Source organism: Equus quagga, chromosome 3 (assembly GCF_021613505.1).
Source record: "Equus quagga isolate Etosha38 chromosome 3, UCLA_HA_Equagga_1.0, whole genome shotgun sequence".
Classification (NCBI taxonomy): domain Eukaryota; kingdom Metazoa; phylum Chordata; class Mammalia; order Perissodactyla; family Equidae; genus Equus; species Equus quagga.
Window position 1 is genome coordinate 64,203,611 of NC_060269.1, and position 27,019 is coordinate 64,230,629.

General features: G+C 48.9%; 1 protein-coding gene across 1 annotated transcript; it reads left to right on the top strand.

Moving 5' to 3' along the window:
• The first annotated feature begins 11,074 nt into the window (after window positions 1–11,074).
• CLU (clusterin) lies at window positions 11,075–26,942 on the top strand. Its single transcript, XM_046657062.1, has 9 exons — window positions 11,075–11,218; window positions 14,816–14,947; window positions 16,251–16,399; window positions 18,543–18,713; window positions 20,225–20,639; window positions 21,759–21,863; window positions 25,090–25,319; window positions 26,282–26,457; window positions 26,706–26,942. The coding sequence occupies exons 2-9, from the start codon at window positions 14,854–14,856 to the stop codon at window positions 26,713–26,715; spliced, it is 1,350 nt and encodes a 449-aa protein (XP_046513018.1). The 5' UTR covers window positions 11,075–11,218; window positions 14,816–14,853; the 3' UTR covers window positions 26,716–26,942.
• Window positions 26,943–27,019: the final 77 nt, after the last annotated feature.

Below are 27,019 nucleotides of genomic sequence, written 5' to 3' on the forward strand. Positions count from 1 at the left end.
GAGGACAGCCACCTCGTTCACAAGTCCCAGTGGATCGCAAGGGGCCATGTCCAGCTGTCTCTCTTCTCCACTGGGCAATGGCAGGTTTGAGTTCACAAAGCACATCCTCTCCACTATCTCAGTGAACCTCACGACGACCTTGAGAGCCATGCTGCCCATTTTACAGATGAGGACACTGAGGTTCAGGGAGGATGTCGCCTACCTGGTGGTGGTCGAGGGATACTCCTGTGGCCTGAATCTCGATTCCCAGTCTGCCCTTTGAGCCTCAGTGTCCTGGGACGGTGGTCCGGATCAGGAGAGCTGCTTTGTAAACACCAGGGAAATATTCACCTCAAGGGACGCTTTACCTAGGCGGGTACCTGTGTCCTAACTTGCTGCATCCTCACAGCAGCCCTATGAGATGAGCACTATTCTAGCCCTCATTCTTCAGAGGAGGAAACTAAGGCATGCAGAGGATAAACAATGTGCTGAGCGTCGCATCGCCAGGAAGTGGAGATCTCGAATTTGAACCCAGGCAGGTGGATCCGCGCCTGTGTGCTTGGCCACAGTGCACCGCATGGCCTCTCATAGAAGGACTCAAATATTTGTTGACAGAAAGAACAAACAAAGAACCTTTGGTTTTCTCCATCTTTCTTTAGTTGGCTGGACTCAAGATGGTTGGTGAGAAAAAGGGCCTAACCCTGGTGTGAGGGAGTGCCCTCTCCCACCCGCACGTCCCTTGGGAATTGGAGGATGTATGTATCCAGTGGTGTTGCTATGATAATGCAGATGAATCAGCAAAGAAATGAAATATGCTGCTGTCTGGTTGCAGATGGGCCCGGGGGGCCAGAGCTGGACCCCAGCCCTGAAGAGGTTCAGGGGACAAACTCCAGTTCCAAAAGACCTCTGGGGAGAGGAGACCCAGCCCTGTGGAGTGGCCGGAAAGAGCTGGAGAGGAGCTGGCAGACATTAGGAGACAAAGCACAGACCAGTTCAGAGACGGAAGAAGGCAGAAAGAGGAGGGTAAGGGATGATCACAGGTCAAGATCACAGCTCACAGCTCAAGAAGGGAAGAGACAGGATGTCCTAGAGCTTGCACCAGCGTTTGGGTGAAAGCTTTCAGCTGCAGTTTCAGGCAATTTCTGCCAACAGCCAGAGGGATGGACCCAGAGTCAACTGGACCCACTGCCCCTGAGAGACCAGATTCTGGGACTATTGGGAAGTGGCTCAGCTGGGACTTCAGTACAGAGGCACAGACAGGATGGGGTCAGGAGGGTGGGGTGGGGAGAGCTGCTTAATACTGTTTTTAACTTGAGCTGGGGAGGGATGGGGGGGCAGTTGACTGCAGCACATGGGCCACACTTATGTTGAAAGTCAAAGGAATTAGCTAAAGAGCAGAGGTCATTTAGAGAGAAAAAATGGAATCACGATGGTGGACACTTCCATGTATTAAGGAAAGTAGAAAGAGCCCCCCCCCCCCCCCCCCCCAGTTCTTGAGCAGTGTTGTGATTTGCTCAGAATAAAATCCCCCAGGAAGCTCCCCAGACTTTCCTTTCTATTTCTACTTCAGGAAAAACATCTCTCTTCTTCCTAAAGCCCAATTCCTCCACTCTGCCTTTGATCCTTTCCTCCCCAGCCATGCTCTTGTCCAGCACTAGGGCATAACTCCCACTTTTCCTTCTTAGATTGTAGCTTCAGCCCTCAATGCTCACTGAAATTTCTCCCTTCCCCCTACTTGCCAAAAATGATAAGCTTTTCAAAATCTGTATCCTCTTCAACCATTTTGTAGATTTAACACTGTATTAGTGAGGGTTCTCCAGAGAAACAGAATGAATAGCCAGCAGGCCAGAGACCCAAGGAAGGGGTGATGTTGCAGCTCAAGTCCAAAGGCAGTCTACTGGCAGAATTCTCCCTTTTTTGGGGGAAATCAGCCTTTTGTCTATTAAGGTCTTCAACTGATTGGATGAGGCCCACCACATGGAGGGTAATCTGCTTGACTCAGAGTCTACTGATTTAAATGTTAATCTCATCTAAAAAAACAGCTTCACAGAAGCATCTAGAATAATGTTTGACCAAATATCTGGGTACCATGACCTAGCCAAGTTGACACATAAAATTAACCATCATAAACACCATTGGCAGTTCCTTCCTGAATCTCTCTTTTCTCATCTTACATACTCTGGTTCTCCTTCTAAACTTCTTTGACTTCTCTTTCTCTAACGGCTTCTTCTATTTGGTGTAGTCTCTAAATATAGACATTCTCTATGCTTATATTGGTTAGTGTAAGTAGCACTTGCTGCTGTGGCAGCAAACCCCACATCCCACTGTCTTAATACAACGGATGTTTATTTCTCATTCACATCACAGTCCAATGTGGGTTGGGCAGTTCTCCTCCAAATGGCGACTCCGGGACCCAGAGACCTTCCATCTTGTATTACCACTATCTTCAACATGTGGCTTTAAGGTTGCTGCAAAATGGAAGAGAGAGTGGGGATCATGCAGCGAATTTTGTGGGCTGGGCCGGAAGTGGTACCCAGCACTTCTACCCATATTCCATCGGCCAGAGCCCACCTAACAGTAAGGGGTCTCGAAAATAGGCTTAGCTGTGTGCCCTTGGCCAGAGAGGAGAAGCACAGATCGGCGACCACAGGCATTCTCTGCACAGTCCACCTTCCTGGTCACCGAAGATCTGTTTGCTCCCTTCTTTTCACATATAAAACTTAGTTACTCTTCCCCAGCAACTCAAAGTCGCACTCAGTTGTTGCATCAAGCTCAAAATCCCATTTCAAGATAGCGATTTCTGTAATAATTAGAGCAAGTAGCACCGGCTGTAACAAAGAACTGCCAGATCTTAATGACAGTAATAGTTTATTTCTCATTCATTTCAGAATCCATTGCCAGTTGGATGTCTCTCTTATAAATGTTGACTCAGGGATCCAGGCTTCTTCCATCCTGTGATGCCACCATCTTCAATAAGTAGCCTCCAAGGTTGCTGTAGGAGGGGAAGAGAGATTGGAGGAGTGTGGATTGGAGATTATCATGGGTCAGGCCTAGAAGAGGCGTACAGTCACTGTCAGCCACAATCACACAGCCCCAACCAAAGGCAAGGGGGCTGGGAGATATCCCTGAGCTAAGGTTACCAGGAGGAAAGGGGGAGACCCGGATGCTGGTGAGCCCTGCCGTTCATTAACAAGCCCCTCCCAACCCAGACTCTTGCAGGGTTTTCCCTCCTTTCTCCCTCAATAAGCTCTCTAACGTCATGGATTCAAACTCCATGCAGCATCGCTGCCTTGTTAATGCTAGAATTTCACCCAAATAATCAATCCTTTGGAAGCTAAATAGTGAAATATTTTAGAAGGCAGCTATACTCATCGCTATACCACCAATGCTGCACAGGAGCAAAATATTTTTGAAAGAACAGATTTTTGAAAGGACAGAGGGCCAGTGCAGGGTATTTCATAGCAGTGTTCCATAAAGGAAAATCGAAATCCCATTCCCTATTAGCTTCCATTTAAATAAGAACTAGAATTCCCTGGGGAAAAAAATCCATCAACATTCTCAGTTGAAGACTTTGGTTCGGAGAAGTGTTCAGTTGGCCTTTTTTGGCCCATTCTCTCAACTATGAGATGTTTTCACAATTCTGAAGTTTCCTATCTTTTATTGCTTCCTCCCAGAAATTTACCTAAGATTTCTCCCATGTCTATGGATTCTTGTCTTACTTTACATTTACCAGTACTGGAATTTTGGAGTATACAGTGACCAAGAGGGGCCTCGCAATACCACTCTTTACCAGTGGGTGATGCCATATAATATGAATTCTTGTAGCCTGAGAAATCCTTACAGGGGCTTCATAGTGTCAAATTAATACCTTATTTTATGAACTCTGTGAGGGTGAAGTTCTAAAGAAAGCAGTTTAATTACAAAGGATGCTTCAGCGCTTGTACAAATCTTCCAAGTTAATATAATAAAGTCTTAGCAAAGACAAACTACTTAGATTGTTCATCTGAATCAATTATAAATTCAGGAAGAAAGTGGCTGACTTCATTTGGGGCTGGATGTAAATGGAAAAAGAAGGAGCCTTGATGATCTGTAGGAAGGAGAAGTCTCTTTTAGCCCAATCATCCACTGGAAAGGGAAGGGATTCCTGCAGGAATCCCGTAATTTAGAGTACTGCACATAGGACTGGAAAAATGCCTGCGTCCAGGTGGCAAGGAAGTATACATTTTAAAATGGAAAGATCAGAGCTGGAGGGGCATGGATGCTTTTGAGGAAGATATTCTCCAAGAGATTGTACATAAGAATTCCGTTATAGCCGGGCTTCAAGAGGTTGGGCTTTTAAAGTGATAAGAAAGGTCCTAATGGACATTTTGATCTATGCTCCAGATAGAGACCCAGAAGGCATGCTTATTCCTTTGTTTCCCATCCAAAACTGGGAGAAGAAAATCCAGAGCCATCTTGACAGTGCACTTGTAAGATGAAATTCCAGAGGAATACATTGAAACCTTACATTTAGATTCAGCATCAGTTGCACCAGCAAAGGATGAAGTTTAGTAATTCAGAGGAAAAGATTCAGTTGATATTTGGCCATGCATGGCTTTCAGTCATTTATTAAACAAATTTGTAGCCAGGAGCTATGCTAGTGCAAGGATATGTTCCCTATCCCCATGGATATTACGGTTTCTATATGAATCGAAAATAGAATGAAACTGCTAAAAAATAAATGGGATCTTAGATTGTGCTAATTGAAAAATTAACTCAGGTAATAAAACAAGTGTTTATTAAGCACCTACTGCATGCTACGCCGTGTCTTAGAGAATGGGAACACAGAGCTGAATGAAAGAGTGGAAACGTTTGAACAGTAGTCTGATGAATTTCCGTATAATAGGCTTAGTCAGGATTTCTCTAATGTTTCCACTGCCACAATGACAGAAGAAGCAAACAGATCTTTGAAGTCTTTCCTTTTATTTGAAAAAATAATATAAAAGTTGCATGCCACATCACAGTGAAACAATATTTGTTTTAATATAAAAATAATGGTTTTCCTGGATTGGAGGTTGGGGCGGTGGCAGGCTGGAGGAATGTGGCAGAGAACTTCTGCACTGGTACTTTTTGTACTATTTGATAGATGTATATATATATTTTTCTTCTGTGAGGAAGATGGGCCCTGAGCTAACATCTTTTGCCAATCTTCCTCTTTTTGCTTGAGGAAGGTTGTCACTGAGCTGACATCTGTGCCAGTCTTTCTCCATTTTATGTCGGACGCCACCACAGCATGGCTTGACAAGCGGTACTAGGGCCACACCTGCGATCTGAACCTGTGAACCTGGGCTGCCACAGCAGAGCATGTGAACTTAACCACTACGCCGCCAGGCAGGCCCCGTGTACTATTTGCTATTTTAAAATTATATGCATATCTAACTTTGATAAAAAAAATTCATTTAGAAATAAAGATAATAGTTTAAATTACTTCTAGACACGTTTTTCTTCTAAATAAGAAGAAAGAATATAAAAATGTGAATTCTTCCAAAACTAATATGTACATTTAGCACAATTATAATTACAGTGCCATTTTTTTCAACTGGACAAAATTGATTTAAAGTTCACGCAGAAGAATTAATGTCCAAGATAGCTAAGAAAATTTGTAAAGGAATAGTGAGAAAGATTATCTTCTTAATATTAAATATCATTTTAGAGTTATGTAATGAAAACAATATGTTACACATGAATGAAGAAATAAATCAGGGGCATAAACTGGAAAGTCCTAAAACAGATCCAAGTTTATCTGGGAAACTTCATAGATGACAGACTGACATTTCAACTCAGCATGAATAGGGTGGTTTATTTGGTAAATCTTATTGACATAATTGGCTATACAGCTGGAAGAAAATTAAGTTAGATCTCTGCCTCACCTCCTTCCCCCACACACAACACACACATAGACCACACATACACTCCATTTATATTTAAATTAAAAAATTAACACAATAGAAAGCTAGAAGAAAGTTAGGAGAATAGATGTCTATATTTTAGTGAGAGGAAGATATTGCTAAGCAGGCCAGGAGACATAGAAACTATAAAGGAAAAAGTAAACAAATTTCACCATATAAAAAATTTAAAAGCCTCTATAATCAAAGGTAAAAGACACATGATGGCTTGGTAAAAACATTTGCAACACATATAGGATTACTTTATTTATTTAAAGAGCTCCCATATATTGACAGAAAAAAAGGATGAACTCACTATAATGAGCAAACAATATGAATAGGCAAGTCACAGAAGAGGAAAGTTTATTTTAAAATGAATAGTGAAAACAAACAGATGAAGAGATTAAGGTAGGAAAATGTCGCTTTCACCCTCCAGACTGGCCAAAGTTCAAAAGGACGACAATATGTAGCCAGTGATCCATGGGAAATGGGCGTTCTCTGGGAGAGAGGAAGGCGCTGCTCCCTTCTGGGAAAATCACAAGACAGTATCTATTAACACTAAAACTACACGTTCTCGTTTATCCAGCAATCCCAATTTGAGAATCCACCTTATTCCGATAAAGGCACCAACATATTAGGATGCATACAGAAGGCTGTTTATTGTGGCACAGCTTACAATGACAGAAATGTTGGAACAGGGGAATGGCTGAATAAAATATGTAGCTACTGAAAAGCATGGTTAGACTATCTGTTATTGACTTGGAGGGCTGTCCATAATATTTTAAGTGGAAAAGAACAAGTTGCAAAGCAATATGTGTAATATGATTATAGAATTTTTAAAAAGAAAAGGCAAAATCCCTTATACATTTCTATATGTAATACATATCATGCATACACATAGTATATATACACACACCTTCTAAATATAAATGTATTCATAAACAGACACCCATTACTTTAGACGCATGAGATTTAGAGAGGAATTGAAAGAGAGAGAAAGAGAGAGGGGGAGAGGGGGAGGGGGGGAGAGAGAGAGAGAAAGACGAAAGAAAGAAAGGCAGGCAGGCAGGCAGGAAGGAAGAAAGAAAGAAAGAGGAGGAAAATTGATTACTCACTAAATATTAACTTTTCTTCCTAAATCTTTGAGTCGAACTGCAGCCAGTTGCTTGTGTGTTGTGTACTCCCGCACAGCACAGCCTGTCCCAGGGGTCAGAGTAAACCAGTTGAGAAGCACAGTGTGTTATAACACAATATAAAAGTAAGTAGAGAGTGCCCTGGGGGCGCAGAGAGCTTCCTATTGCATCCCCAGTACTAAGTGTCTTCCCGCCCTCTCTCCTGGCCAAAGTTGGTGTCTTGTGTTTGTTCCTAAACCCACACAAGAGGGACAACGACAAAATGGAGCACCCTAGGGAGAGGGATGAGCAGAGAGAGGTATCTGGTATTCTCACTCCACCAGAAGGGGCCGAAGCACCTGTTTAAAGAAATACATTTTGGTTGAGATACAGTGTTTGTTTTCAAATGTCTGAAGGGCTGTCCTGTAGCGGAGGGGGCGACTTACACAGCGCCTTAGAAGGGAGAAAGGACAGAGCAGAAGTTATAAGGAGGCAGATTTCAGCTCAGCGTACGCAAATACCTGCAAACGAAGACTCCTTTGACCCCCGTCGTCTTCTCGTCCCCAAAGTGAGAATAATACCATGTACTCCAACCATGAGGTAGAGATGCAGTGAGGATGCACTGGGACGGAGTGCAAGCCAGGAGTTCGTAAAGTTGGGAGCAGTGGTCCTCAACTGTGGCTGCGCATTGAAACTACTTGGAGAGTTGAAAAAATCCTGATGCTCTCTCTGGCTGCACCCCAGATTAATTCACTCATAACCTCTGGAGGTGGGACTCAGGCCTTGGTAATTTTTATAGCTCCCAGATAATTCCATTGTATAGTTCCATTGAGAACCACTGATCCAAAATAATTATTAGCTGGATTCCAGGTGGTTGTGGAAAAAGTAGATTTGGCCTGAGGCAGATCTGGAGTCCAATTAAAAAAAAAAAGTAAAGCCCGTTAATCTAAGAATTGGAGCTAAAGGTTGGAGTTGACCAACTCTGGAGTGAGCTATAGACCACATAGCCGGTGAATAGCATGACTAACAGTGAGGAGAGTTTAAGTAATATTCGTCTAATAATAGGTCTATGATGAGCAACTCAGGAGAGGCTAGCCTCACATCCTTTCCCAAAAAGATCCTAGAGGGGAAGATGAGAATACACCTGATGGGGTGAATTGTTCTGGACTTTACGGAGGCCCTGAAAAAGCACTTGGGATGCCTCTGCATCAGCTATGGGCTGATTTCATTGTATATGATTTTATTATCCTTGAGTTTTTCAGGGACCTGTAATTGACTGAGTATACCCATTAAAATAATTAGAGCCTGGAAAGTGATTCTTAATTACAGGCTACAGGGTATTGCTCTTGTCCATTTTTAGTTTGTTCCAGTTACATCAGTGATGGTTGAGCTGTCATGCAGATGGCGTTGAGCCCAACAATGGTGGTGGTGGTAGGGGCGCAGAGCAAAGATATTATAGCAGGAGAGAGATAGTGGGCAAAGCATAAAGAGATAGACTTTTTACTTTTCCCCTTCCCCCTTCCAAGAGATGGTCCCCCATTCCAAGAAAAGAAATCAAGCTAAAAACCCCAAACCCGAATGCATTAAGTCTCCAGTGGGAGGAGAATGATTAAACAGCAGCATCTGCCAAAATATGATGAATTTTATATGAATCAGCAAAGTGACTCAGCAGCTAAATAAAAGCTTATCTGGAGTGTTTGGACGAGGGAAGGGGTGGTCCTGCTCTGCTCTGTGGTCATCTTCCCTGGTATTAGCAGGCCCAGGGCTGGGCACAAGGCTTCAAGAGAGGCCAGGTCCAGAGGCCAAAGGGCTGGGGACAAACCTGCCAACACTGACAGGGCTGGCAGCCATGAGCCTGGGGGGTCTCTAGGAGAAGCCAACTAGCTGCCTTCAAATGTCTGAAGGGCTAGCAGGGGAGAGATGGATTGGGCTTCCCTCTGTGATTCCAGAAGACAGAACTGGGCTTGGGGCTAGCTTCACAGGAGCCAGAATTTGACTCAACAAAAGAAGAATCTGACTCCATAAACAGCTTTACTACAGAACGGCATGCATTGAGGTAGTGAGCTCCCAGTTATTGGGGGCATTCAAACAAAGGCAGGATGACCACCTAGTCGGGATGTTGGTTGGGGCTGGGAGGTTAGGAATCAAGTATTATGTGAGGCCTGAACCAGTTGACCTCTGATTTATTTAGAATACTCAAAATCCAGTGATGCATTTATGGCACTTTCAAAATTTGCACTTTTTTCCTTAAAGTTAAATCCTCTGAGCCTTGTTTGCTTAGTAGCTGGAGTAATCAAATAATCATTCCCAGGGACCCACAGTTGTGGCCGTGAATCATGTTATTTTTCTCCTAAATCCCTTCTTATTCTCCTCCCTCCCCCTACATCAGCTGACTCAGACACTCTCCTTGACTCTCCTCCAAAGTCCGATTTTTAAAAATAAAATTATCACCGATTTGTGCCTCCTGTGCCAGATGCTGGGGGAGCCACGGAACAGAAAAGTTACATGGAGCGTGCTCAAAGACAATTCTTCTGACCTCGGGGATCGATATGCTGGAGAGGAGGCAGTCACCATAGAAAATGTAGCTGTTACTGATAATTAGACTTTTTTGTTTTTTAAAGTGAATCCTGGGGGAGAAATATTGCTCTAAATGTTAGCTGAATTTGTTTTTTTCTTCTGGGCGATCATCTTCTCACACTTGGCATTGTCTCCGGTTAGGCTGAAGAGGGTCTTAGAGATGATACATACTAGATTCTTCCTAGTCCAAAATGAAGAAGCTGAAGCCCACAGGGCAAAGCGACTGCTCCGAGGTCACCCAGCGCCTGGGGCAGAGCTGAGACTGGAGTGAGAATTCCATGCACCCAGCTCAGGTTCCCCTCACAGGCCTGGAAGCTTCCCCCAGGCTTCCTCCTGGAAAGGAGTGGGGTCCTGGTTGCCCCTGTGCCTTGGGCAACCAGGGACTGGGCATCAAGCTGTGGAAGTTAGAACAGGAAAGCTGAGCCCCTGACCATACAGCTCTCCTCTAAGCTCTTTCAGCTCGTGTGGTTTTCCAAGGCTTCCACCCAGTCCAGGCTGGTTACACCTGCCTGTCCATGCATCTCCCCCAGTCAGCGTGAGAACCATCTTCTTGGGGCTTGACTTTTCTCCTGGTCCTAAGGGTCCGGAGTGGGTGGCTCAGCTTCTTCCTCAAGAAGTAGCTATACCTGAGGGGCTTCTGGTATAGCTGCCAGGCAGTGGTGTGACAGCTCCCATCCCTCTGTCACATCAAAGCCTCCAGCCAAAGGGAGTCCAGAAACAAGTCCTCCTGTCAGCAGAGGGAACTTGGGGCAGTTAGAGATGAGCAAGACCCCTTGCAAACAGCACCGGGGGCATAATTTGCAAGGCCAGGTGCAAAATGAAAATGCCCCGCAGGGTCTCACACCCATGAAACCCACCCTGCTTGGCTGGGTCTCAAGCGGGTGGGGGCAACAATTGCTTAGGTCCCGGAATCAAGGAGCCAGGGAGGCCTTCTTGTTCCTCTCATATGTACTCTGTTCATCCCCATAAACATGTTTCTGTTCCCTCCTGGCTAGCAGGTCTGCCAAGGGACCACCGGGTGGGTTGCTGTGATGGTTCGAGAAGTTGGTATTTCATTCTTCGTATGTTTTCCTTTCTAGCGCAACATCCTTCTCCTTCCCACCTCATTATTTCTGATAGTGGTGGCTGTTTAATGTGAAAGATTCCCGTTCCTTAGGGCAGCAGAACCGTGAGATTTTATTTGGGGCTGGGAGCGGCCAGGAGCGCAGCTGAGCCCTGGAACCCTAAGGAGAGGGGCGCCCAGCTGCGCGCGTCGACTCAGGCTCTCCCCTCCTGGGGGCGCCGTCCCGGCTCTGCGCCCCTAGGCAGCGGGGAGTGGCGGCATCCCGGGCCTGTCTCCCTGCAGCCCGCGCGGCCTTTCGCCGGCCTGATGCCCGCCGCCCGCGCCCCCTGCGCCCCCCGCGCCCAGCGCCGGGTGCGGCACCGGATCCCCGCACCCCCTCCCGCGCCCGCTTCCAGAAAGCTCCCGGTTCTTTCCGCGGCATTCTTTGGGCGTGAGTCACTCAGGTTTGGAGCCAGCCCCCAAGGGGGTGTGTACGAGGCAGAGCGCTTATAAAGCCCGGCGCCTCTCCGCGCTCCCCACGCGGCGTCGCCAGCAGGAGCTCACCGGCGCCGGGCCGCGGACCGGTGAGGTTCTTCCCCCACCTTCCCCACCCCCGCGCAGAGCCCCACCGGCGCAGATGGCGGGCGGGGGTGGCAGCCAGGCGAGGAGAGGACGGTCGCTGGTAGTCACAGGGCTGTCAGGGCTGCGCTTTGGATGGAGTCGGGGAGCCGGGGAAGGGAGGTGGCCGGAGCCTGGTCGCCAGGCAGCGGAGTCGGTGGATGAATTGCCTAGGGCGGCGCCCAGGCTGCTACTCAGCACTCCCTGTGCCCCTTTGCTCCAACCACAATTCTGTGGGGTAAATAAGACAGGTGTAATGACCCTCCTTTTGCAAAGGGGCGGGGGAAACGGAAACTTGGAGAACTGACGCCTATTGCCGGAGGCCCAGGCTGGTGAGAGGCAGCGCCGGCCTGGCGCGGGGCCCTCCCGCAGCATCCTCCGGAGAAGGTGCTGCTCTCAGGGGCGGCTGTCCGCTGCTGCGGGAGTCATCTTGTTTGCTCCTGAATTCTCTAGCTCTCTGGATAGTGTGTTTATAAGTAGGATGTTTTGATTTAAGTATATGTTGCAATCACTTAAATCCTACTTGTTTTGCTTCCTAATGCACCAGTGTCCGTCAGAGAAAAATCCATCAGACCACAGCCCACATCAGACCTCAGGCAGCTGATTCAACTGGCTCATTTTACAGATGAGAATCTGAGACCTGGAGAGGTTTAGGACCATCTCCAACGATAAACAGCAAGTGGTGTCAGAATTGGGGTTAGAACTGAAGCCTCTTGACCTTGCAGAATTTCTGGACCTAATGTAAAAAAGAGCTGATTATTTTTTTTTTTGAGAGAGGTCAGGAATTTAAGAGTAGGTACGGATACTATAAAAGGATGCTCGTGAGAGCGTTCACTATAATTGTAGTGGGAAATTACTGATAATTCAAATGCCTAACCTTGTGGGATGGCAAAATAGAGTACATCAGAAAACAGACTATTATATAGCCACGAAAGTCTGCTTTTAAAGAATATTTGAAGACAGTGGATGTGAAGGATCTGATTGTATACAAGTGCATAGCAAATACAAGGAAGTTTCCCTCAGTGCTCATCTTTGCCTGTGGATGGTGAGAACTGCAGGGGGATTATTTTCTCATTCTCCCTTTTGGTTTAGTTTCCTCCGTTTGGCAGAGGGGGTGCGATACGAGCCTGGACCTTGGGCTTTAAACCGAGCAGATCACTAGTCGTGGGACTGCTTCGTTTCAGCCTCTGTCATCTCATCCTCATGGCTCCCTTGGGGTGAGAGCCTGCTTGGTAGTGGTGGGGAAAGGAGGCCCTTGGCGAGGCCAGTCCGATAGGAGGGATTGGCAGCTAGGCCTCCAGCCAAGAGATGAGATGAGACAGGAGGCGAGTCAGTGGGAGGGAGGGCAGGGCACTGTTCTAGTGCCACCCTTGGACCACCAGTATCAATGTCACCTGCAAGCTTGTTAGAACAGCAGATTCTGAATCAGAATCAGCATTACAACAAGACCCCCGGGTGATTCACAGACAGCATCATTTCGCTTAAGGCAAATCCACATGCGCAGGGAGGGACCACAGGTGGCCTCTGTGTGCCTGTTTCAGTTCCCCTGCCCCTCTCCAAATATAGGCCCTCCTCCCACTTTCCGGATAGACGTTGCCAATGCCCACTATTGGTCCTGCATCGATTTTTGAAGCAGTCAGAATTTACTGTGATTGTATAAGACCCTTGTGTTCCCAGAACACATTCACATCTCTGAGGTCTGTATTAGGTCCATTTCACAGATGAAGAAGCAAAGGCCCAGAGTTTTAAGTGACTTGGTGTCAAGGAGAGAACACGGCACTGGGAGTTGGGAGAGCTGGGTTCTCCTCTTGGGGTGCCACGAGCTTGCTGTGGGCCTTGGGAGCTCCGTCCTGTCTCTGGGTTGGGCCTTTTCTCTGAGGTGGAGGAATTGGGCAGGACTCTGATCTCTTTCCAAGCTCTGAGCTCGATGGCTCCCAATGCACCCCAGGCACCTGGTGGGAGACTGTATGCTGGCTGCTAGGTTCTGGACTCCTCATCCAGTGCTCTTGCCATTGGCTGCCCTGTCTCCCCTTTCTTCAGGGCCCAACACCCTGTCTTCTGGATTTCTCAGAAGTCATTGCTATCAGGGGCCTCTCTCGGAGAGGTGTTCCTTTCTGGCTTTCTCTCTCTGGCATGACGAAGGATCTGTCCCTGTTTCACGCCTCAGTGAGCAGCCAGGGCAGAGCCGGTTAGAGCGGGGCCTTCTGGTGGGCCCAAAATAGCACCCTGGCTCAGCCGCCCACCCTGCCTCTGGGGAAGGCGACGACCCACTGTCTCTCCCACGCTGCTCCTCGCTCCGTGTGGCTGGTTCAGGAACCATAGCTCAGCTGCCTCACTGATACCTTTCGGGAGAGGCTTGCCCTGTTGGTCCTCTGCCAAGCGTCCAGATGGGCCCACTGGGCGGAGAGCAGTTTTTGGAAGTGCACAATTTCAGGAAGGGGGGCCTCCCCTCCCCATCCCGCTGTGGGAAATGGGTGAGTTCGGACAAGCAGTTGGGGGAGGGCAGGTTGCAGGGGGAGGGGTTTCTGTTTTATGCAACAATTTCAGCTTCTGGGAAAGGGGCTGTTGTGTAAGACCAGGCCATCAGGGCTCAGGGCAGCCAGCCCAGTGGTGGCAGGAGCCCCTTGGCAGGGCACCCTGGTATAGGCTTAGAGGGAACAGGCCATGTGAAAGGGACCTGGCAGAGCAGAAGCTCACGTCCTCCAGTCTTCCCATTCTCCCGTCCTCTGTCCTCCTGGAGGGACAGAGGGACGTCTCCTGGGGAGACATCAGGGCCCAGCTGCTCCTTGGGCCCACTGTTAACCCTTTCACTCTGCTCCTCCCTGTCTACTTCCTGAAGACAGTTGTCCACCTCTCCTCACTCTACTCTTTATTTATACCCCCAAATCCATGCAGCCTGGCTCAAGTCTCACGCTAGGGATGGCAAACAGATTTATCTTCCAGTGCTGACCCAAAGGGTTGGCTGTCACTGCCTTAGACTCTTGAAAAGTAGTTTTAGGTCTTGAGGCTCCGAGGGGAGGAAAGTGCCTTGATTGATTGGTCATGCCTGCTGTGGGCAGGAGGATTAGTGATGCACACAGCAGGGTGCTGTCTGAGTTCCGGGATGCAGTGCTCACTTTATGGGGACAGGAGGGGGCCAGATGAGGGATCTGAGAGAGGTTTGATACGAGCAGGTATCATCAGCTAGACGCCTTTTCTGGATGCAGATCGCTCTGCGGCTTGCTAAGGCATAGTCAGCTGTTATGGAGGCGGTGGTGGAGGAGGGCCTGGACCCGAGCCCTGCAGTTCTGACTGCAGAGTTCTTGTTTCTCTGTATTGGGTCGCTGTCCTGTGGGTCCTCCCTGTACCCACTGCCTCCACTTTCTTTTGAAGATGTCCAATGGCAAGTCTAATCTTTTCTTCCAATTTCTCAGGGGATAAAAATGCAGCGATGCCAGCTGAAGGGGTAGCCTGGGGCAAGGCCTCTGCAGGGCCCCTGGGAAGCTGCTGCAGGCAGCAGCCTGGCCGGAAACCAGCAGGCTGTCTAGCTGTTACCATGACAGTCTTCTGTTCTTTACAAACAGAATCGTGCTAGGATTCCAGAATTGGAGGAGGAGGCAAGATGAAGACTCTCCTGCTGTTGGTGGGGCTGCTGCTGACCTTGGAGAATGGACAGGTGCTGGGAGACAAGGCAGTGTCAGACAGAGAGCTCCAGGGTAAGTGGACCAGGTGTACCCCTCTTAGCACACTTCCTCCGTCAGGCCCCAAGGGTTAAAGACCATTTTTATCCTGTGCATCAGATCCGATTGGCTCTGCCCAGGCTCCTCTCTGAGCCTCCTCACCCAGGCTGCGTGGCCTAGGCGCTCTGTGGTCTGGCTGGCCTCTAGACATTTTCAGGTGTTTCCTAAGCCTTTTCTTTTTTTGCTGCATCTTGTTTGGCTGTCCCCTTCCCAGTCTGCTCACCTGGCGCCCAACCTCCTCCATGGAGGCCCGGGAGGGCTGGACCATTTGAGCCTTGGGTCTCCCCTGTCTGCATTTCCATGGCACTTACTACATGTACCCTTCCCCTTTCCACCTCGAAAACCAAATAGCATTCACTATGAGGGCTGGTCATCCTTCAGAGCCCAACTGGTGGTCCCCTCCGCTGCCAAGCCTTTCCTGACACCTGACCTCTCTCCACTCCACTCTTGTCCCTACTAGCTGACCAGTTCTCTGGGGTAGAATTAAAAGCCCAAACTTCGAGATCAGAGCTGGGTAGGGTTCGGGACCCCCACTCCCCAGCTATATCTCTGGGCAAGGCTCTTGATCTCACTACGCTTGTTTGTCCTCTTTTGTGCAATGGGGATGATGACAGTGCTGGGAGGATTAAATAAAATGCCCATGAGGTGTCCTGCTCAGCGCCTGGCCGGGGATCAGTATCACGGAAGACTTAGCTGTTTCTCCTTCGGTACTTCGGTGACATTGTCTCATTGCATTTGGCACAGGGTGTTGTGTCTTGATCACAGTCTCCGTGAGGAACGGTGCTAGTTAATTCATCTTTGTGTGTCCCCATCACCTGGTTCTGCGCATGGGACCAAAGAAGTTCAGATGTTTGGTTAAATTGAATTCCAAAAACACTTGTATCCAAAATAATAATAGTTTGTATTTTGAAACCTAAATGGTTATACTTCCAGGATTTTTTTCCTTGAATATTTTCTTCTGCAGCTGGGCAAGCTCGTTCTCCAGAGCCCCAGGGGCGTGGTGCTGCTGTCCCTCCTCTGGGTATGCCCGCTCCTGTGGTCTGTGCTTCTGAGCAGCTGGGTATAGCTGATTCTTGGCTCTGGGTCCACAATGAGCCCTGTGATGGGAGCCTTGTCAGGGCAAAGCTGGGTCCCAAAGGCTGCCTGCCAGGGACCCCCCAGCCTCAGCAGCCCCTCCACCCAGCTGGCCTTTCTGACCATTCCAGCTGGTCCCAGGGTTATTTCCACTTCGCCATCTCTTCCTCTCCCCTCATTCTACCTCCCTGCCCTTCTCCTGCAGAAATGTCCACGCAGGGGAGTAACTACATTGATAAGGAAATTAAAAATGCCCTCAAGGGGGTGAAACAGATAAAGAACCTAATAGAACAAACAAACGAAGAGCGCAAGTCGCTGCTGGGCACCTTAGAGGAAGCCAAGAAGAAGAAAGAGGTGAGAGTCAGGTGACCCCTCCCTGCCTTGACCCCTGCTGGAAGGGAGGGCGGGAAGGGTTCGTCGCTTTGGGTGCCCTGCTGGGTTGCCATGGTGACCCAGAGTCCTTCCTGGACTAGATCAGCTGATGCTGAGGCTTTAGTCAGGAAATAGGGAGGATTTATTTGCTTTTGAAAGCTTCAAAGGGTGAGATCCTGGATCTGGTTTTGTTACAAGCCCAGCCCAGGGCCTGCTGCCCGCATTCACTTCAATAGATTTTTCTAAACCGTGGCTGTGTTCAAGCTCCAAGGTAGGCTTTGGGTAGGGTCTGTTGGGTTGCAGGGGGAGGCACACTACCTTCAGAAAGCTTATCCAGGAGGGGCTATACTTTTGGGGTTCAGGCAGGCTCACACTGTCCTGCCCCATTCTTTCTAGAGTTCTGGATTACTTCATCCAGAGACACCTAAGTCCCATGTGAACATGCTGGGTCTAGCCTGTGCTTAGTGATCAACAAAACTAAAACACTATAATTCAATGAACAACTTATTTTAAAAATCAGTAGTCTCCTTAAGGGTATCCTAAAAACCTACACCCATTGTCACCCTACTGCTAAAGAAGGAGATGCTAGATGGGGCCACCTGCTGCTTTTGTGATCTGTAATGCATAATAAAAGCATTTTAAAGGCTCTGAGAAGTTTTACAATGAAGAAACCCATGTAACTTCATTTAACCCTGTGTTTTCCAAGTCCAGTTGACCCAGGAATCCTTTTTTGTTTTTTCCTGATTACTTTTAGCACAATTCCATGGAAGCCACTTAAGGAAATGCTGGCCTAGATATGGCTCTAACTTTCTTTGAAACTTAATGCCCCTTCTTGGTATCAGGATTACTTCTCTCTATTCCATGAGAATCCTCAAATAGCTCACTGTAGGTGGGGCAAGGCTTGTTCTCACACATTTATAGTTGTCATTGGAGTTTGATATTTGACAATCCAGGTTTTATGATAAAGCACCTCAAATTTGGAAAAAGACTCCCTTGTCAGTTGAGGAATGTGTGAACCTAAGAGAAAGGCAGTGAGTGGTATAGTTGATGCTTCTGGACTGGCTCAGTAGGAGCTGTGGCCACTTGTCTCTCCGCAGCGTGGAGCAGGGGACAGAGAGCGGGGACAGGAGAGCAGGAGAAGATCCGTCACTCGAACTGCTCTTGGCCAAGACGTTCATAGTGTAACTTTGCTTCAGAGTGTGGCCGGTCTTCTTAATTCTTCTCTGAAGAGTAATGCACTCCTTCATCAAGATTTCAATATAGAAAAGTAGAAGAGGAAAGGTTTTTCCATAACCCTTTTACCTATGGACCATTCACTGTTAACATTTGATCTGTTTCTTCCTCTGTACTTTTTTGGCTATATTCAAAATCATAAGTTTTTAGCATGATTTCAAATCATGTTTAAGTAGTATTTAACACTTATAAACATGCCTTGTATAATGCTTATCAACCCTTTGTATGGACCACAATTTGCTTAATTTGTCCTCTAGTTTTGAGCATCTGTGTTGATTCCAGTATTTTTTTTTTCCCATAAACGAATACTGTAACAAATATCTTTAGGCATATGGATTTTCCCTTTAGGGCAGGGATTCCTTGGCATAGATTCTTATGGAATTATTGGGTCAAATGACAGGGGCACATGAGAGAGTTTGGGGGGTTGTGACTTTGTTTTTGAACGCTTGCTCCTTCCTGGTGCATGCCAAGGACCATGGTTACGATAGAAACCTAAGAGTCAGGGAGCCTCTGGAAGCTTTGGAAGACGACATTTAAGCATCAGAAGTTGAGCATAGAAGATGAGGTATAAGTGGGAGGTAAATGCTGGGATGAAGCCTGTAAGTGCAGTGCTGGGAAAAGGAGATGTCCCCATGGGGTCTAGTGGCCGGGAAGGACTAAGGAACAGCTGGGTCTTGAAGAGGAGAGGATGTTTACAGCTAGGTGGGGAGGGCTTTCCAGGTAGGTGCATGAGGGAACGCGTGAGCAAGAGCAGGGGTGGAAATAAGCTTGCTGTGTGGCCAAGGTGGGAAGCCAGCCTGGGTGGTGGAGGGCCCTGCACCACCGTGCCCGCTGGGGAAGGGGGAAGCCTGTGGTTTCTGTGTGGCTAACCTGGCCCCGTGTCCTTCTGCAGGGTGCCTTAAATGATACTAAGGATTCTGAAACGAAGCTGAAGGAGTCCCAGGGGGTGTGCAATGAGACCATGACAGCCCTCTGGGAGGAGTGCAAGCCCTGCCTGAAGCAGACCTGCATGAAGTTCTACGCACGTGTCTGCAGAAGCGGCTCGGGGCTGGTTGGCCACCAGGTGAAAAGGGGAAGCTCTCCTGGAAAGCTGCCTGGGCTCTGAATGGGGAATGAGATGAACAGAATGAAATATGCTTCTGTCATTCTACACCCGGTTCCAGTGTGTGTGGGGGGTCCCCACACCAAGCAATTCTTCAACACCAGCTGCGTGTCCTACAATTCAAATTAATTCAGATACTATCTACCCAGAGATAGTATCAGATCCCACAGGTTAAGGGCTCAGTCCCACAAGACTGCCCCTCCCTGCCACCCCCACTTCAGACACCAATCGCAAGTCTGGGTTGTCACCTATGCTTCTGAGCAACTGGCTTTAGATTGGAGGTTCCCATGACACCCTCCTTGGGTTCAGTTAATTTGCTAGAGCGGCTCACAGAACTCTGAGAAACATTTTACTTACTAGATTATTGGTTCATTATGACAGGATGTAACTCAGGAACAGCCAGGTGGGAAGATGCACCGGGCAAGGGCCGTGGGAAGGACGTGGAGCTTCCATGCTCTCTCTGAGCACGTCTCTCTCCCAGCACTTCCACGTGCTCACCAATTCAGAAGCTCCCCAAGCCCATCCAATTGGGTTTTTATGGAGGCTTCATTACCTAGACATGATTGATTAAATCATTGGCTATTGGTGATTGAGTCAACCTCCAGCCCCTCTCCCCTCCCTGGAAACCAAGGGGTGGGACTGAAAGTTCCAACCCTCTAATCATGGTTGGTTCCCCTGGCAACCAACCCCCATCCTTAGGTTCTTTCCACAATCCACCTCATTAACATAACACCTTTATTGCTGTCCTCACAGCAAATTCCAAGGGTTTTAAGAGCTTTTCATCAGGAACTAGACAAAGACCAAATATATATTTCCCATTATGAATCACAATATCACTGCTTTATTTCGTATTCCAGATGCAATTAATTAGCTCTGGCTGCATTTGGGCGCGGAGTGCCATGATAGATTGGTAAAGCCTGCTCTGAGTGCAGAAACGTGCAGTCATAAAATGCGCCTGTGCTAGGTGTTTGCCATCTCTTAGAAGACTTATCCAGCAGTTATTAGCTGGATAACATAACACATGGCTTCATGGTATGGCAGATCCCTGGGTCCACTTAGGCAGAAGAAATTAAAATTTTTAGTATGTTAATATTGATATCATCCTCCTCTGTGGGCCTCGCTCAGTTGGGACTCTTGAATTTTGCCATTCCCTGAAGACATATCGGTTGGCCCTTGGCTGAGCAGGGGTGGGGATCCTTGGTGGCTGAAGAGGACAGCAGACTAGTCTGAAGTGACAGGCCTTCACAGGTCTTCCTAAACTCTTCCCCTTGGTGTCGGTAGAATGAAGGGCATTGCCTGACAGTTCAGAGACCAGGGGACAGTCCCGGGGGGCCTTCGGTTACACGCTGTGTGACTCTGAGGAGACCGAGATGCAGCGAGGGAACGGGCTGGCCCGTCTCGACAGGGAGGAGGCACAGGAGGCTGGGCCTGTGGAGAGCTTCTCCTAACTGTCCCCGTGCTGCCTGTCACAGCTTGAGGAGTTCCTGAACCAGAGCTCTCCCTTCTACTTCTGGATCAACGGTGACCGCATCGACTCCCTGCTGGAGAACGACCGGCAGCAGACCCACGTACTGGACGTCATGCAGGACAGCTTCGACCGGGCGTCCAGCATTATGGACGAACTTTTCCAGGACAGATTCTTCACCCGCGAGCCCCAAGATACTTACTACTACTCGCCCTTCAGCTCACCCCACAGGAGGTCCTCTCTCTTATTCAACCCCAAGTCCCGCTTCGCCCGGAACATAATGCATTTCCCCATGTACCGCCACCTGAACTTCAACGACATGTTCCAGCCTTTCTTTGACATGATCCACCAGGCCCAACAGGCCATGAATCTGCACCTCCACAGACTTCCCGACCAGCTCCCCATGACGGAATTCTCAGAAGGTTAGAAAGCTTTCTCATTGTTCCTAAGAAGGGGTGGGAACTAACACGTTATTGAGAAACCCATTAGATGCTGAGAACTATGCCAAGGCTTGGTACATGTCACCTCGATTTCCCCCTGTCACCTTGATTTCCCCCTAGCAAGGGGAGGTACACCACCGTGAGTGTGACATCATCCCCATTTAAGGAGGAGAAAACTATGCCAGAGGTAAAGGGGTGTGTCCCAGGTTTCACAGCTGATAAAGTGGGTCCCGATGAAATTGAGCCCTGCAGGAGTGGGCATCTGTGTTCTCTCAAGTTTACCGTGCTCCTTCCAGCAACTGGTGGGCATGACACTGACTGCTCCCTCTAGAGAACCAGACCCCTTTCTCCCGGGAGCTCAGGTGGCTTTAGATGGACACCATGCATACATTGGTGACAAATTATATAATCAGCCCATATTACAGTTAAGACAGCTGTTCTTGGCTGTAACCTGAGTGCCTGGTACAGAATGGGTGCACCATGAATAGTTTTGAGTGAATGAAGTCTCATGTGGATATGAAAAGCCAGTACTTTTTGAAGTGATTTCCTTCACTGAACCAATAAACCTGTGGGCCAACACCATCTCCTAAATGCTGTGGTTTGACTGGCACCAGGGTTTGGCTTGAAATGGATTGGAAATATAGGAGGGCATGAATTGAATAAGCATCTACCACATAACCGTAGTAGGGGGAGCCCCATGTTATAAGGAGGTTCTAGAAAGGATCCCATGCCTGCCTTCAGGGGGCTTGCCAACTGGCTAGGGGGAGAAATAGCCAGATAGAATGCAGAGCAAAATGGGTTATGATGCCAAAAAGCAGTGCAAACAGTTAATGCAGCGTGGAGGCAGGAGAGGTCTCATCAGATGGAGATGGTAGGCGGGGATGCCCAGCTGAGGGAGCTCCAGGAACCACCTCCTGGTCCCTCTGCAGGGAGCCCTGATCAGAGGCCTGTCCCTGCAGGCAAACCACCAAATTCCAACTGCTCTGCCTATAGAACCATCTCAAGCTAGTGTGGAAGGCGTCAGAGAAAAGGAGGTGGCCCATCAATCACTGTACTGCTCTGTATGGTCCCTCAGCATGACTCCCTCTTGTGTGTCTCCAGGAGACAACCATGACCGCACCGTCTGCAAGGAGATTCGTCACAACTCCACAGGATGCCTGAAGATGAAGGACCAGTGTGAGAAGTGCCAGGAGATCTTATCAGTGGGTGAGTCGGGGAGCCTTGGGTCCCTGGTACCTCACTGAGGCTGCCTTTATGGGGTTAGGCAGAAAAGAGTTCAGATTCTAGCTCTGCTGCCGGCCAGCTGTGGCGTGGGGGGGGGGGGGTCCTTGGCTGTGCTCCACCTGGGCCCCTCATCTGTAGTCAAGGGTTAAGACATAGGGTTGTCCTTGAAGTCAGGAGATAGTATATAAAGTGCCTACCACTTCATCCAGCACGTGGTCAACAGGCAATCCGTGGGAGGGGGCAGCTATGCTTTTTTTAAAACCCATCATCCTTTGATTTTCCCCAGTTATTCTTTTCCCAAGGGCCAAGCATAGAAGGCATCCTCATTTTTCCCTGCAGATCATGAAATTTTAGATAGTATGTATTCTAACACCACTTACCCTGTGCCAGGCACTGTTCTAAACACTTTGCAAACATTTACTCATTTCCTCAGAATGACCCTGAGTTGGGTACAATGACTGTCCCTGTCTTACAGAGGCATAAGCTCCATCACAGAACGGTTAAGCAACTTCCCAGGGTTACAGGACTCCCCTGTATGGGGAAGCCACGTGTTCGGGGCGTGTCCTTAGCCGCTGCTTTTGTTCTCTCCCCAGAACACAGGGGTCACTGGGAGTGGGGCCTTAGCTTCCCAGCAACATCCCCTTTGGTTGGTCATTGACTAGTTTCTTCCTACTTTGAGATAACAGCTATAAAGCACCTGGAAAAGTTCCTGGCACGCAACAGTCTATGCTCAGAAAGAGTTAACTGTTTCCCTTGTACACAGCCGATCCACCTTGTGGCTTTGCTCTTACTTAATACATTTGGGTTTGTCAGGGCAGCCTTCAGAGTCTAGTTAAATATTCCTAGCCTCATTCCTGTAATTTTAGAAGCCACTGCAAAATAAATACAAGTGCCAAACGGGGCTGATGTATGAAGTGAAGAGGAGTGCATAACCGAGCCTTTTGGGCTTTTCCCGTAAAATATCATCGTTAGAATGTCATAAATTATGTAGCACCTCAGCACAAGAAAGTCACGTTGGGGCAGGAAGAAGAGCCATGCAGATGCCCCGGCTCGCACTGGCAGCGTAGCACTGATCTTCACGGTCACTGTCACAGCTTACCCACACAGGCTCCTTCCCTCCAGTGAGGAAGACCCACGACCTCGTATTTACGGTGCTCACAACTGTATGAGTGTGCACCGCCTGGGACTCCAGACCAGGGTTTTTCAACCTGGACACTACTCCCACTTCGGACTGGGTCATTCGTATCGTGGGGGCTGTCCTGTGCACTGCAGCATGTTTAGCAACATCCCTGGCCTCTGCCCGCTGGATGTCAGTAGATCCCCACCAGTGTGACAACCAAAATGTGCTCCGACTTTGCCAGATATCCCCAGGGGCAGCATCGCCCCCGGGTGAGACCCACTGCTCCAGACTGAGGCTCGAGGCTCAGCGACTTTTCTTATCTTTTCATTGTTCCCCGGCAGAAGAGTTAAGTTTATTTATTATATATATATATATATTTTTTTAAAGATTTTATTTTTTCCTTTTTCTCCCCAAAGCCCCCCAGTACATAGTTGTATATTTCTCGTTGTGGGTTCTTCTAGTTGTGGTATGTGGGACGCTGCCTCAGTGTGGTCTGACGAGCAGTGCCATGTCCGCGCCCAGGACTCGAACCAACGAAACACTGGGACGCCTGCAGCGGAGCACGCGAACTTAACCACTCGGCCACGGGGCCAGCCCCTTATTATATATCTTTTTCAACTTGGCTTCTTGTTAGTAATTCTATTTCTTGCCTCACCTAACATTTTATTTTAATACAAATGATTACATTTAATGCAATCATTTGATGTAAATGGTTTATATAAATGATCACCGCTCTGCAGTGTGCTGACATCTCCCTTCCCCTGACCTGCTTGGTCTGCTGTGCCCTCCTTGGGATATTTTTAAAAAATTTAGAAAGAGAAAAACAGTAGGATTTTAATAAAATTATTTTATTGAGGTCATACTGTCTTATAACATTGTGTGATTCCAGGTGTACATTATTATATTTCAGTTTCTGTATAGACTGCATCCTGTTGGCCACAAATGGTCTAGATTTTATGTCACCGTACACATGTGCCCCTTTACCCCTTTCACCCTCCCCCCACCCCCTTCCCGTCTGGAACCACCAATCCGTTCTCCTTACCCACGTGTGTGTTTATCTTCCATGTGTGAGTGAAATCATACGGTGTTTATCTGAGAAAAACAGTAGTTTTTAAAGAGCTAGTGGGTGGTTGCCAGCTCATATCTATCTGACAACCTGCAGTGGGCAGTCAGGGATCAAAAGGATCCCTGCTCCCTGACCTCTATCCCCTGCTCCCTGGTGAGCCTGGTGACCAGCCATGATGAACAGGTCGGCAAGCCAGGACCCCCAGCCACCAGGCTGCTGTGCTCTGTGGCCCGAGGATCTTGGCCGGCTCTTCTGTCACAGGGGCTGTTGGGGCCAGAATTTCCAACTCTGCAGATCTGCTCAAAAGACAAGCTTAGAGAATTTTCCAGAGGCGCAGCCTCAGAGTTGGAAGAACCTAAGTTTAGGAGTTAAAGCCCTGGGTTCAATCCTGACGCCATGAATTCTTCACTCTATGACTTTAGACAGTGATTTACTTCTGCAGCCCTCAGTTTCATTATTGGTAAAAAAAAAAAAAAATCATTATCAGCAGTACTTAAGTCAGAATACATCTTGTTAGAAATAATGGGTTTCCAAAGCACTTATGTGGTGCGTGGTATGTGGTAGGTGCCATGCAGACGGTAGCTCTAAGTGACATTCCCTCTCTAGAAATGATTCCCCCGTGGGGGACTGGGGCAGCGAGAGTAGCTCCAGGTCTGAGCACCCGGGGCCTGAGACCTGTCTTCTGAGAGCATGCTCAGCGCGTTCATCACCAGTCTCCAGGGAGATAAGGGTCTTGCACCCAAAGATAAATCAATGACGTCACTAAGTGCGCTGTGCAGGCCAGCTGACATGGTTTTCCAGAGCACGACTGTCCGGATGGAGGAAGCCGCATGCCGCCTTACATCCTGGGGTGAGCTCTTTATTTTGGTGAGGACAGACAACAAACGGCCTGGGGACCGACCGGCTCTTAGAGCAGCCCTGCTTTAGGTCCTGGCTGCGTGCACTGATCTCCATTTGTGTTCTCATCCCTTTTTGGCTTTCCCTTCACATTTCTGCCTTTTGTATTTGTCACCTCTGGGCAGACTGTTCGACCAACAACCCCTCGCAGATGCAGCTGCGGCAGGAGCTGAACAACTCCCTCCAGCTCGCTGAGAAGTTCACCAAGCTGTACGACGAGCTGCTGCAGTCCTACCAGGAGAAGATGCTCAACACCTCCTCCCTGCTGAAGCAGCTCAACGAGCAGTTCAGCTGGGTGTCCCAGCTGGCGAACCTCACGCAGGGTGAGGACCAGTACTATCTCCAGGTCACCACGGTGAGTCGTGTTGACTGCACACTGACGCTGGGGGCCCAGGGTGGGGTCTGGAGGTGATGTGAACCTCCCCTGCCTTGGGGCTGAAACGGGATGAAGATATTAGAGGGGGCACTTATGCTCTCCACCGAGCATTTGTCACATGGCGGGAAATGTAACAACTTTATGTAGGTTGTTGACTGGGAGCCTCCGTACCCAGTGAGGTGGAATATCACGACCCCATTTTACAGATGACGAAGGTGGAGAGGTTCAACCGCTTGCCCGTGGTCAGATAACTGACAGGGGCCGCTCCCGGGCGTTGGAGCCTGTCTGCCTGGCTGTGGAGCCTGTCCTCTTTCCACAGAGCTGCCTTGCTGCCCCACACCACGTAGGATGGCTCGAGAATCAGTGCATCGTTCCCCACCAGTGACGACAAGCTGGCACTGGCACTGGGAGCCTTTTTGTTTTCTTCCCCTGATTCCTTTCCTACCAGCGCCTGGCCAGTGGCCGCCCGCAGAAAATGTGGCGGCTTGGAGACCATTCTTACTCTGTGGGGCTCCCTTGGCTGCTCGCTTGTGGGCACCTGTAACACGCCTGTCTGAACGAGAGCATTTCTGCTCACCGAGTTGCACAGATGTCAAGAGTAGTGACAAGCAAAGGGGATGGTGCCAGCCCGGTGGCCTAGTGGTTGGGTTCACGTGCTCCACTTCTGTGTCCCAGGATTCGCGAGTTTGGATCCTGGGTGGGACCTACACACTGCTTGTCAAGCCATGTGGGCAGTGTCCCACATACAAAATAGAGGAAGACTGGCACAGTTGTTAGCTCAGGGACAATCAAAGGAAAGGGGGGACTGGCCCAGTGGCCGAGTGGTTAAGTTTGCATGCTCTGCAAAGGAGTCAACTGTCAGTTTTAAGCCTGACTTTTCTTGCGAAATGAGTTCCTTTTGAGCCATGTTTCAACCCTTCTCTTACCTTGTCTCCTTCTAGGTGTCTTCCCACAATTCCGACTCCGAGGTTCCCTCTGGCCTCACTAGGGTGGTTGTGAAGCTCTTTGACTCCTACCCCATCACGGTGACGGTGCCAGAAGTAGTCTCCAGGAACAATCCTAAGTTTATGGAGACGGTGGCGGAGAAGGCTCTGCAGGAGTACCGCCAGAAGAACCGGTGAGTGTGCAGGCCCCACCTGTGGTCCTTCCGGGCCCCACAGGCTCCTGGGAGCCGAACAGAGAGCAGAGCACCCAGCGTAGGAGCGCTGGCCCTGCAGCCAGAGCCCAGCACGAAGCAGGGCATCACTGGGAACTTTAGTTCTCCGTTGGAGGGGGTTCTTTCTGGAGCGATAAGAGTTTGAGTGTTGGCTGCTGCCGCTCAGTGAGTATCGAGCCCTCACCTTCCCTTTCTCCCCTTTTTTTCAGGGAGGAATGAGATGTGAATGTTGCTCCTCCAAGTATGGGGGCCTCTGAATCCAGTTGCCCCCGAGATGAGCCACAAGCCCTAGAGAGAGCTCTGCATGTCACAAGTGCCCGGCCCAGCCTCGAGGCCCCCTGAGCCTCCCAGCCGCCCTCCGATCCTGCCTCTAATGCCTGCGTTTGCTGATCACGGGAAGAAGCCCCACACGCCACTAACTCAATAAAACGGCCTTGTAATCTGGGTGTGCTGGGGTGTCCTCTTTTTACGCTGGGCTCTTCTCCCTCCCACACGCCTTTGTCTTGGTATGGAAATAAAAAAG